The 12,383-nt window shown below is 31.5% G+C and overlaps 1 protein-coding gene across 4 annotated transcripts; it reads right to left on the reverse strand.

Annotated features, from left to right (window-relative positions):
• Positions 1 to 3,599: 3,599 nt before the first annotated feature.
• LOC109808319 (bZIP transcription factor (DUF630 and DUF632)) lies at positions 3,600 to 9,777 on the reverse strand. Of its 4 annotated transcripts, none has more exons than XM_020371262.3 (6): positions 9,616 to 9,777; positions 7,787 to 8,957; positions 7,289 to 7,360; positions 6,572 to 6,786; positions 6,128 to 6,351; positions 3,600 to 5,327 (listed from the first exon to the last, which is right to left on the reverse strand). In XM_020371262.3, the coding sequence occupies exons 2-6, from the start codon at positions 8,895 to 8,897 to the stop codon at positions 4,589 to 4,591; spliced, it is 2,361 nt and encodes a 786-aa protein (XP_020226851.1). In that variant the 5' UTR covers positions 8,898 to 8,957; positions 9,616 to 9,777; the 3' UTR covers positions 3,600 to 4,588. The 4 variants fall into 4 exon arrangements, with proteins under 4 accessions (XP_020226851.1, XP_020226860.1, XP_020226868.1 ...); XM_020371271.3 differs by having other exon boundaries at positions 9,620 to 9,767; XM_020371279.3 differs by having other exon boundaries at positions 9,623 to 9,756.
• Positions 9,778 to 12,383: the final 2,606 nt, after the last annotated feature.

The following is a 12,383-nucleotide window of genomic DNA, read 5'->3' on the forward strand; positions in this document are numbered from 1 at the left end:
CCATCATGGATAAAATAGAAGAAGAAGAAGAAAATTTGTTTCCACCCTACTCCGATGCCATTCTATATAGATTCGGAAAAGTATATTCTTTTATTATTAGAGTTTCTTTTCCTCTATCAGAGTATAGTAATATCCTCTTTGATAATTCAGAATCTGATTCTGTACATGTAACTAAGTTAAAACAGAAAAATCAACAAAAATTTCCTTATTTAATTATCTATCCTATTATGTCCATGTAAAAAAATCCTATTAAATACTTAAAATAACAAATACAATCTATAATCTTAATTATAAATAACATAAGATAAATTATCAAAATTTAAAAAATAATTAATATAATTATTTTTAATTAATTTTACTATAAATTCAAGTTTTGTTTCAAACATATCCTTTAACTATTCATCTTAAAATTTGATTAATGACTAGATAAATATCGAGTCCGTCCAAACATCTCTCATTATTAGTTTTAGGAAGTGTTCGGTGAATAGAAAATTTTTATTTTCATGAGAATCTAAAGTTGAAAGTGTTAAGCTTTTTTATGTTTAGTTTATTATTGTATTTAAAAAATAACATTAATAACAAATATTATTTTTTGAGAATAATTTTTACACAATTTTTTCACAAAATTGTTCTCCTTATTGTTTTCGAATTAAAAATAAAATTTTAATACGATAAAAACGTCATATTATTTTTATTTATTTATTTAATATAGTAAAAATCTTTGATTTACAGATAATATTTATAAGCATTTAAAAAAATATATATTTATGACCATTCAAATAGAAAACTTCATCATTCAAAAAATCATCATTCATAGACATAAGAAAATTTTTTGTCTACTAAATGCTTCCTAAGGTTTAATTCATCATTTAGTTCATGAATTTTTTGGGAATTTTTAATTGGATCCCTAAACTAAAAAAATTGTAATTAGGTTCTTCATTTTTTTTTAATATATTTTTGTAATTTAATCCTTGAATTTAGAATTTTGTTCACAATCTGTGATATTTCACAAAATATCTTTATATTTAAACAAACATATTAAATTATTATTTCATGTCATTATTTATACATATTTGATTTAACCATTGTCCGTTAAAAATTTTTATTATTCCAAAATTCTTATGAATGAGGGATTTAGTGGGAAGTCTTTATGAGAAGGGATTAAAACTTGATATATGTGGGGGATGACATGAAATACAAATCATATGTAATTTTTAAAAGATAAATAAAATTTTACAAAATTTTATGAATTTAAATAAATTTCTAATCTCAAAAAACAAATTACAATATTATAAAAAAATGAAGAATCTAATTATAAATTTTTTTAATTAAATTTTTTTAAAAAATTTCCAATAACAAATAATATATTGAATGTTACTTTAATGGTATAAAGACAATTAGTCCATATTTTTTTTTTGTCATGTTTTGATTACATCCAAAATCACATTCGATTAACAGTCACTCTTACAAACAAATAATGCAGTGATAAAGGCTGTTATTCTTTTAATAAAATTATTTTAATATTTTTGTGCCTAAAAAGAAGATTTAAGGGCCTTGAAAGAAGCCACGACCAGAGAGTAAAACACTGTAAACACTTTTTAGGACATTACATCGGTTTTAAGGATTTGTAGTCATGTTATCCCTACGAGCCGTTTTACCCTTCAAGCCTTTTTATCTGAAGGCAACCCTAGTCTAGTAATAAATGGGTACTCACACTACCAAATAATAATACTCAAAATTAGCCATTAATATAAAAAAATAAAAAAAAACAGACACAAGAGGACATTAATTAGATTGTTGAGTATTTGAAATTAATGGAGTGACACATTAATTTTGTTTCCCCTCTCCCCCACCCTACCCTAAAAAAACTAGTATTGAAATGGTGATAGTGTTTATATATATATATATTGGGAGGAAGGGTGAAAAAAGTAAGAAACCAGAAAGTATCCTTATTTTGTTAAACCTAAGAGATAATTTTAAGAACTAATTTTTTTTTTAAATTTAAAAAATAAATTTTTGATATCATAAATTTAAAATTACTTTTTAATCCTCTATAATTCTCACAAATCTTATTTTAGTTCGATCATTAATAACATATTTGAAAGTGGCAAATTAAAATAATTATTTAATATTAATTAAGTTTAATGTAGTGTTTTTACTGATATGAACACTAGTACTTAGATTTTGTGATAGATTTTATATAATAGTATTTGATCGATTTCTTAAATAAATTTTAGTAAGAATTAAAATAAGATGATTTTTAAATAACATGATTGAAAAAATTAATTTTAAATGAGGGATTAAAAATAATTTTACTTTAAATTTGAGAGACTAAAAATATGTTTAGGCATAATAATAATTTCTCTTATTGTAATTTGTGAGTGTTTCGATGACGAGATGACGTCTTCGTGGTTCTAATACTCACAATAATAGAGTACTTACAAAAACACCCTAACACTCAAGTTAGGGAAAGTTTTGATTAAGAATTAGATTATAATAAAATGATACCTAGTCTCTTATATATAGATAGTTTAATAGTATTGCATGATTTTAGAAGATAATCTCGCATAATATTTACGGTTATACTCTTATCTTTATACCTAGTGCTTAAGATACAAAAGTGGTGTTAGAATAGTGGATTAAGCCTAACTCAACCCTACAAAACCGGCTTGTAAGGTGAGGGTTGCTTTCCACTTTCCACTTATATATTATTCAATTGCCTAATCTCTAGTCGATGTGGGACTTGGGTTTTTCCCAATACACCCCCTCACGTCCAGCACTATTGGGCTTGGTACGTGGATAAATGGTGGGTGGCCCTTTTTAATGATCTAGGATTGGCGGGACTTGAGTTTTTCCCAATACACCCCCTCATGCCTATGAGACATGCATCAATGGTTGGTGGCCCATTTTTAAAGTGGATCTAAATGGTTCTGATACCATGTTAGAATAGTGGATTAAGCCTAACTCAATCCTACAAAACCGGCTTGTAAGGTGAGAGTTGCTTTCCACTTATATATTATTCAATTGCCTAATCTCTAGTCGATGTGGGACTTGGATTTTTCCCAATATATATAGATAGTTTAATAGTATTGCATGATTTTAGAAGATAATCTCGCATAATATTTACGGTTATACTCTTATCTTTATACCTAGTGCTTAAGATACAAAAGTGGTGTCACTTTTTAATATATCTTAGAATTCTTGGAGATATGCAAGCATTATTCCCTAACTAAGCCTATGTAATATTCAGAATTTAGAGAGTAGAGCTTGACTCGGTGAAATTGAAAATTTTACAATTTTAATTCAAACTTGCTTTCAAAACAAAAATGTTCAAACATAAATTATTTGACTTCAAAACCAATTTTACAAGCATACACCAAGTCTAATCCTCATGTTTAGACAGCATTTCTACAAAGTAATAAAGGCTGTAATTCAATGCATCTGAGACAAGTTGCCAAGAAGATCACACTCATTTCCTAACAGTTGCATAAACACGCGCATGTCTAAACGCAAGTTGTCCAAAACGAAAATGCTGAAAATCAGTGAGGTTACTTGCCTTTGATTGTTCCTTTATAAAATTCAAAGGTCTGCAACATGGGTCATGCAACTTCATTCGTTTCGGTTAAATACCAAAGTTTCCTCTTGACCAAAATTCAAATAAGTATATTAAACAATAATTATATACACATAACATAAATGAAAAAATGACACAAAGGAAAACCAGGAGGAGAGTACAAGTCCTGCTAGAAACCCTTTATTAGCAAAAATTTGCACCCAAATCTTCACCACAGAACCTAGTACTTACACCTCTTACTGAATCCTTAATCACCCATTCATAATCTCTCCAGAGCAAGCTCCCTTCTATTCTATTCTTTAAAGAACTATGAGTCTGGTTGGATATCTTCTTCATAAGTACTTTTAGGAGAGAAAAAATAAGAAAAAAAATGAAATAAATTTTTCTATAAACTAAAATTAACTTTTATCCATAAGTTAATTTGTAGAAGCTCTCTTTTATTAGTTTTTTTAAAATTTTATTTTTAACTCATATATAAACTAGTTTAAACTTGTGAAAAAACTTATTTCGATTTTCTTTTTTTATTTTTCTCTCCTAGAAGTACTTCTAGAGAAGCTTAGCCAAATAGGTCCTAAAGATGTATTTGGATAAGTTTATCCAGAAATATTTCTAATAGAAAAAAAATTAGAAGAAAAATTAAAATAAGTTTTTTCATAAACTAAAACTAGTTTTATATATGTTAAAAACAAGATTTTGGAAAATCTAATAAGAAATAACTTCTACTTAAGCTAATTTTAACATATGAAAAAACTTATCTCTTTTTTTCTTCTTATTTTTCTCTCCCAAAAGTGTTTCTGAAGAAGTTTATCCCATCAGAATCTAAATTAACAAATAAGCGTGGCAATCCGTAATGACTTTATTACATCCTATCATGTACAAATGCTCCATCCTGTGGACTTGTATGCTTCAACACAAAACTATAATTCTGGAATTCCACAATGTTTCATCGTAATTCTGTTGTTGTGTGGATGTTTATTTTCAGCCCAAACCTCTTGAGATTGTGACTTTGATGGATCAACCTTGAGACTCAGAATTCTGATTACCATCTCGAGACTGAGAATTCAAATGTCCATTTTGAGACTGAGAATTTAATCGCTGGTACTTACTCTTGGCATCCTGAATGTCTTGTCTAAGTTCTGTGTACATTTTGACAGAACAGCCAGACAAACTATTTAATTGACCAAGAAATCGAATCAAGCTTGCTCGAAATCGATCAAGACCTGTAACCCAGTCCTCTGATATGTCATCTCTCAATAAACCATCTGCTGATTCACCACCAATATCAGCCTTCCATGTTGACATATGAGGATGGGCACCTTTTCCTTGGTTCTTGTCTTGGTGTGGTAAGAACTGGGCAGTATCCGCGGCCAAACTCTTAATCGAATCCGCAACATCCTTTGCAGGTAAGTTAGCAAGTTTATTCAACCAGACCTCACAGGTGGCATATATTGGAGGGCCTAAACGTCTAAGGAGATCAGGTTGAGGCCTCCTGTTTCTTTTGGATGATTTTTGTTGGAGAGGAACACATTTGTGAAGCCATCCATTTATAGCCTCCAGATAGAATTTCTGAGCGCCAATCCATTTGGTAAAGCTTGATGACAGATATTGAAGTTCATTTTCAAGATAGGAGGTAATCTGTCTTCGTAATTCAGAATGCATGGTGATTCTAGCATGGCTGTTGTTATATGCTGCTGACATGATCTGAAACTGAAGTTTGTGGCATTCGTGCATCACTTCCCACATCCGATTCAATCTGTCAAAGCAAAACAGAAACAGATGAAATACAAAAGCAAGAAGCTGATACCAATCAACATAAGTTTACATGTGTCAATCATCCATCTCTCCGGACTGACGATGAAAATTGGAAACATTAGTTGCTTACCAATCCAAGCACAATAAACTGGCATTCAAAGGTTGATTGTACTGCATCAGCGAGTAACAATAGAAAACTGGCAATCTTGCACAATCAATTTTCTACAAGCTAACTACAAAGTTACTCCTAATTTAGAAAAAAGGTTCTTGATGTCTAGACTATTTCCATAGAAAACTCTACAAGGTTTTACGTGCAGAAAATCCACTATAGGGAGTCGATATGCACCATTTATTAAGTTCAATGAGTCATGTTGGTGAGTGTCAAAGTGCAAGGGAGTTTAGGAGGAATGATTCCTTGCTTTTGCTGTTATGCTCTATAAAAAAATCATAAGAATTTAAACAAGGGTATAATTCTGTCTCCCGAGCTTGATAATGACCTCCGCAAAAGCAAAATAATGTATTTCAGTAGCTTTTTGATTATTGACTATTTCTTTTTCATTTAATAAATTTATAGCCTTTAGTAGAAAAACATTCACCAAATTAAGAACTTTATCAAATATTAGCAACTTTTACAAAAAATATCAATAGAAACTTCCTAATAAACTTTTTTATGGAATTTCGTGTTTGTTCTTCTTGGAATCTTGGTGCACCTTTTATCCCACTCTGGTATTATCAAGGCAATACATGTCAGCATGCGATAGATAGATACTCTATAAACAAGCAAAACCTACACAATCATACCCTTCAATCAACTCTTCAAGTTGTGGCTGAAGCTCTTTGTCCCGCAACTCTTCAATCCTCGTTGATATAGAGTCTATCCTATGAATTGCAACTCTGATTCTTGAGTGCAGATCCTTGACTGTAGCACGTGTTTTATCAACTGTGGAGGTCTTTTCTCCTTTTGATTCCAGTTGCCTTAAGATTTTACACTTCATGTCGTACTCCTTTCTTACAATCTCACTAGCCTACTCGTAGAAATAAACAATGATATTAGCAAACAGACATAGAAATAGCCGAATTCTATAACATGTACCTATTTATTCAAATTATTTAACTGTCAACAGAATAACTTTAGGTAGTCTAAGATTGAAACATGACTTCTGCAACATCCTATTATCATTCAAAATGTAACATACAGAAAATACACAAAGGTTGACAAAATTGTAGATAAGAACTACATCGTACCTTCACCTCATCATAAAGTTTCCTTTCCCAAGCATATAGCCTATCCAAGGTTGATGCATGACTTCCAGCGATCATACAAGTATTATCAAAGAGATTATTTGTATGGTCCTCAGCATTGTCTATTGAGCTTGCTCCTAAAGGGTTTCTGGATGAAGAGGATCGAGATGATGCAGTTCTATGCCAAGTTAAGTATTTAACCGAATTTTGAGCAGGTTCTAGGAAGATGTGAAGAAGGAAAAGTTAGATCTTGATTTCAAAAGACAGCTTTAAACAGCAACGAATATCTAAATTAAAAATAAAATAAAAAGATAGGATGCATTTCATGTAAAAGAAGCTTCAGAATCAGATGGTCTAGTATAACCTTATCTTCTGTAATGAGTTTCACTTTTAATGGCATACAAAAGAATTCTGTTGCTATGTTGCAGTATTTAAAAGGAACTCAGATGAATTTTAAAATAAGTAGGAAATACACAATAGCCAGATTTAATAACAGAATCCAGAATATTCAACAATATCTTGAGTCTTGAACAACGCCAACAATTGCCAGATTTCATAACAGGATTTGCAATTCACATCACTCCTGCTGATGGAAAATGTGTATTCTTAGGGAATACTTTCAGTTTCAGAACTAACAAGAAGATCGGTTCAACCCAACAAGGTCAGCTCAGCAATGTCTAGGAAACATGAAAGATCAACAGTAAAAATGACTCAAATTACCTTCTGGGACTTGGCTTGGGTCTTCCCCACATGAGAAACATGACTTCAAAAAGGAGGATACCAATGAACCATCTGTTACAAATAAGAATTCTCTGGTTAAAATTTTAAAGCATCTCATTTTGAAATAAATTACACAGCGACGAAAAGAAACTTCCCAAAGCCTCTTTGAAACAAAAAAGTGAAGTGTTCTTTCAAACCCCAAGGATATCAACAACAAGAAGATACTTTAGTAAAAAATGTACCATATCTTAGTTAATTAATGGACAATCATATAGGGAGTGTCTTTAGCCTATAGGGTAGATCCCTTTCTCTTATTTTTGGCCGAGTGTATAGATGTATCTTAAATAGAGCAAGAATATGGTAAAAAAATTGCCATTCTAAATCTCATCATTGTATTTTACTTATACTAAAAAGTAAGAACTGCTAATATTGAATATTCCTGGATGATAGCTGATTCAAAGCCAGATAGAAAGAAAAGAAGAAAGCCAGAAAGATTACTTTCTTTTCCTGGGAATATCGGACGAAAGTGAAACTTGTTTGCTTCAAGCATCCTTGGAACCTCTTTGCCTGATTCTGAAGCTTTAATAAAGAGCAGTTCAATATCTCTCACGCTTAAAAAGAAATTCTTAGGGGTGACTTTGTTTTCACTATGACTTCCCTTCACCCTTGGTTTATTTGTTTCAGGTGGAGGCAAAGCTGCCATAGTTGCTGTTTTTAATGGAGGCAAATTAGCAGAGTTCCCCTTTTCTCCATTCACTAATTCAACTTCAGAAGCTGAATGTCCTTTCACAGGCTTAGTTGGGGCAGGTACAACATTTGCTTGAATGTGACTGTTAGATCTATTTAGGTTTTCAAATCTTTGGACTAGAGTTTCTGCAGTAGGCTCTTCATCAAATTCATCTTCAGAGTCCCTAGAGTGTTCCCTTCCATGAGATGAAGCCTTCTCTTCATCATCTTCTAACTCAGGAATTCCTTCCTCGTCCCTTAGTCTTTGTATATCATCAACATTACCAATATCTTGATGCATACCCTTCCCATCTTGAAAAGAGAATTGATGGTCAATGGGGTGAAAGAGACCAAAGAAATCCCACTGTGGAGTTCCAGCAGGAAGAGAAGAATCTCCAAATGCTGCTGTTTCAGACATTACACTGGCATTCTGTGCAGTAGTAGTAGTAGTACCTGATGATGTTACTATTCCTAAAACAGGTACAGGTGGTTTTTCTTCAATTTTCTTAGAAGAAATACTACTAAGTTTCATATGATTTGCTCTGAACTTACTAGAAGAGCTAGGAGGAGAGGGAGTTGGAGAGAAGGTTTCATCTATGTGATGTGACACAGATGGTGAAGAGAATGAGAGGGTCCTTTCAGTTAAAGCAAGTGGTTGCTCTTGTGTTGCATTAGTGCTGGTGTACAAAGAAGGCTCAATTGGTCCCTCAGGTTCTGTGAATTTTCTAAGAGCTGTTCCTATGTTTTTCAGTGATTGAATATAAGAAACATGAGCAGCTGCTAGTGAGCAACGTCCATCAAGTGCTTGCCTCACAAACTTCTTCCTCTCACGACATAGTTGCAATGCCTTATCATCTTCCATTTTGGAGCTTGAGGCCCCCATTATCCCAAATCTATCTGAACTTGGCTTTCACTTTATGGAAATACTGCGCTGAAGCTCTATCTGTGAATTCATCAAACACCAAGTGTATTAAATAAACAATAAATGAATTAACATAACAAACCTAGCAACAATTCCCACAAGAAAAACATGATTGTGTGTAACAACACATTAAAAAAAATGGACTAACATCTAAAGAAGCGGTGGAGATGATAACTATCAAAACTATGAAATGTCAACATCAATTTTCATCTGGACACACTAGAAAACAAAAATTGCATCTGATCTGAGGAAAATGTGAGGAGAACAATATTGGTGAAACCACAGCAGACAGAACTAAAAATTGAAGAGGGAAAACCAGCTCAAACTCCAAAACAATCAAAGAAAAAGAGCATCCACTATCCAAAAAGATAATAGCAATAGTTGAAAGGTGAAGGTGAAAGCCAAAAGACACTGTTCAAAACCCAATGAGAGACACAGTGGGCGAGTGTGTGCGTGGAGATGCAGAAAGCAATCAAATTTACAGCAAAGGAGGCAAATTTCAAGGAAGGGATAGATCACCCAGCTGCAAAAATCGTTTTTAGAAAGTTGCAATTTTTATTTGAGCAATTAGCCCAAAAACAAAACTTGGATCAAACCCAAAAGCAGTTATGTGCCCAAAAAGCAAAAATCAGAGTGAAAATTAGAATTTAGAAAAAGATTGAAAAATTTTGGTGGGTACCAACTACCAAGGATGCAGTAAAGCAAAGCTGCAAAATATGAACTTGGATTTCAGCGAAGAGCCATGTAAGAGAATCATTGACAGAACATTTGGAAATTGAGAGAGAGAGAGAGAGAGAGAGAGAATAATGTAATGAATCTTATCATAGCTGCTTCCATGCAAAAGAAACATGGGATGACACAGTGATGCCCACATCCACGTGGGTCCCACTCTCTGCCGAAAGTGGAGCGTGAGGACACGCGCTTCGAGCATTCAATATTTCGATGCACAAAAAAGCAAATCGTACAATCTTTCTTTTTCATGGCATCTATTTTTCACTTGTTCCGGTGTCTAAATTCTTACTACGTTTATTCTTTTATTCGTTTAAATTGAAAATAAAGTTACATATATGATGTACTTTTTTTTTTTTAAGGTAAAATTTCATTCGGAAAAGTATAGATTCTTTTAATCACAGGATTGATCAAAAGAATTAATATTATTAGTACCGGTTATAATATTTACATCATAAAACCAAAACATAATTTATAATATAAAAAAAACCACATTCTAAATTTTACAAATTGATGAGTCACAAGAGATTAAGATCCTTTTTTTCCTTATTAAACTTTTGATATAGTAATTTGGTTGTCTAATTCACTTATAGAAAGGGAAAGTTAAATTTTTGTAGAGACATTGAACTCATGACCAAAATTTCTATAAGGCTTCTTGCCACATTGACTCCACATGGAATGGTCTTCCTTTGAATACAGTCGTATTTCTTGCTAACTAGATAGACCATAAGGTTGTCAACTAAATTACACACAGAATCTTATTACCTTTATTCTCACTCCCCAATCTAAGATAATGCCACAAATGTGAAGTATAGTTTGAGGGCATGGACACCAAATGCCCCAACTAGCAATAACAGTTCATCCATACAGGTGTGAAATAGTTTTAGGCTCAGGTAGGATGATAGGACATAACTCGTCATTAGTAGCTTGAACATTTCTTTTATTCAACTCTACCTATGTTGGAAGCCGACGATACTTTTTCTTTCCAGATGACCTTAAAAAAGGCATAATTTTATCCTTGACAATAAGTGTGGATTGACTTATAGGCTTCTTTAATAAAGTAGTCCTCATCCTTGCCAAACTATCTTTCCCACTTTCAACCATCTTTTAGCTCCTAGTTTAACCGGATCCCTACAAGCCATCTCATCAACTCATCCACCCTACCAATTTTCCAGCTAAGTAAAGGTCTCATCCACCCTAACTTCCATTCTCAAGTATTCTCGCGCCACACTCCCACCTCTGGGATTAAGGCTTCCTTTTGACTCGCAAGGGAAAATAGCCTAGGAAATAATACTCTTAGACTATTTGGCCCCCTTGCCTCAACTCCCAAAACTTGAACACTGAGTCATCCCCCACCATTGCCTTCATATTATCTTTAAACTAGGTATTTGTACATTCTTTTGACGTCACCTTCATAATAACTTTCCATCATTGTGACCCATTTGATCCCATCATCGTAGATAATCTACTTCGAAGCTTTCCATATTTGGATTGAAGGATTTTTACCCACAAAGTATTGTCACCATTTAGAACTTGCCATCTCCATTTGCTAAAAAGGGCTTTATTGAAGACATAAGTGTCTTTGATTCCCATTTGATCCAAGCTACTTTTTTATATATCTATTGGTTGAAATTTAATATTCCCTAAAACTATTTTGATAGTGTAAAATATATTAAAAAAAACTAACTAATTTCTTTGAAGATGCTGAGACTATTATTTTTAAATAATGCATTTTCATGGAGTTGGAATACTGCAAAAACTCTTCAAATATGCTTGGAGTGTAGATTTAGAGAGGATTATAAGATGGACCGAAGAATATATTAAAAAAAACATTGGTATTTAGAGGAGGGGATTAATGAATATTTAAGTAGAGAAAATGGTGGGTCTCATACTTAAAAATTTACTCTTTAAGAAAAGGAGATTGTCATGAAATTAAACAAATAAGACAAAAATAACTTTATATTTCTTTTGTATCATATGTATTTGTAATTAAAGAAATAAGATTCTCTTTAATAGGCATCGCATTATAATAATAGGTAATAGTAGTGTGCAAAATATCAAATAAACAAGTTTAAATTTGAAACTGAATTGCACTATTTTAAAATAAATTATAACCAATTTGAAAAAAAAAAATTGTATTATTTACATAAAATGAGTTTTAAAAACCAAATCATATTGGTGATTAGGTTCAATGCACTGTTTTTTAAATAATAATAAAATTAAATTAAATAAAAATAATTTATTTATATTTCTCACATCTCATGATTTAATGATTTATAGACATAAAATATTTAAATATTACTTATAATTATTGTGTTTTTGCTCTTTTTTTTTTTTCTCTATTGTCTTTAGACAATTGAAGTAAATGTAAATGATTAACTTTTTACATGATAGGTATAGTTTTTCAATATTTTTTAGTTGACTTTTATGGGTTCATTTTTGTAAACTTTTTTCTTTTAAAAACATTTGTTAATAAAATAAATAAAAATTCTACCTTTTATGATGTGTTTATTTATTTGATTAATTTCTGATTAAAATGTCAAACTAGTAAAAAAATTTTATTTTTTTATTTAAGCATAAATCAAGATTTGGTTCACAATTTTTGAAAAAAAAACTTTTTTTTATTAAAAAAAGGTTTAAAACTAGTTCAATTTTTAAAATCGAATTGAAATTATTAGTTTTGAAATCAATTTAAAGCCAACTTTGAACTTGTTTATA

Source organism: Cajanus cajan, chromosome 9 (genome assembly GCF_000230855.2).
Source record: "Cajanus cajan strain Asha chromosome 9, NIPB_CcT2T_4, whole genome shotgun sequence".
NCBI classification, from domain to species: domain Eukaryota; kingdom Viridiplantae; phylum Streptophyta; class Magnoliopsida; order Fabales; family Fabaceae; genus Cajanus; species Cajanus cajan.

What these genes read in the sequence shown, in the direction of transcription:
- LOC109808319 (XM_020371262.3), bottom strand. Translation starts at nt 8,897, where the DNA reads ATGGGGGCCTCAAGCTCCAAAATGGAAGATGATAAGGCATTGCAACTA. An exon ending in GATATTCCCAGGAAAAGAAA is followed by an intron (nt 7,361 to 7,786) that starts GTAATCTTTCTG and finishes TATTTGTAACAG; the next exon opens with ATGGTTCATTGGTATCCTCC. An exon ending in CCCAAGCCAAGTCCCAGAAG is followed by an intron (nt 6,787 to 7,288) that starts GTAATTTGAGTC and finishes ACATCTTCCTAG; the next exon opens with AACCTGCTCAAAATTCGGTT.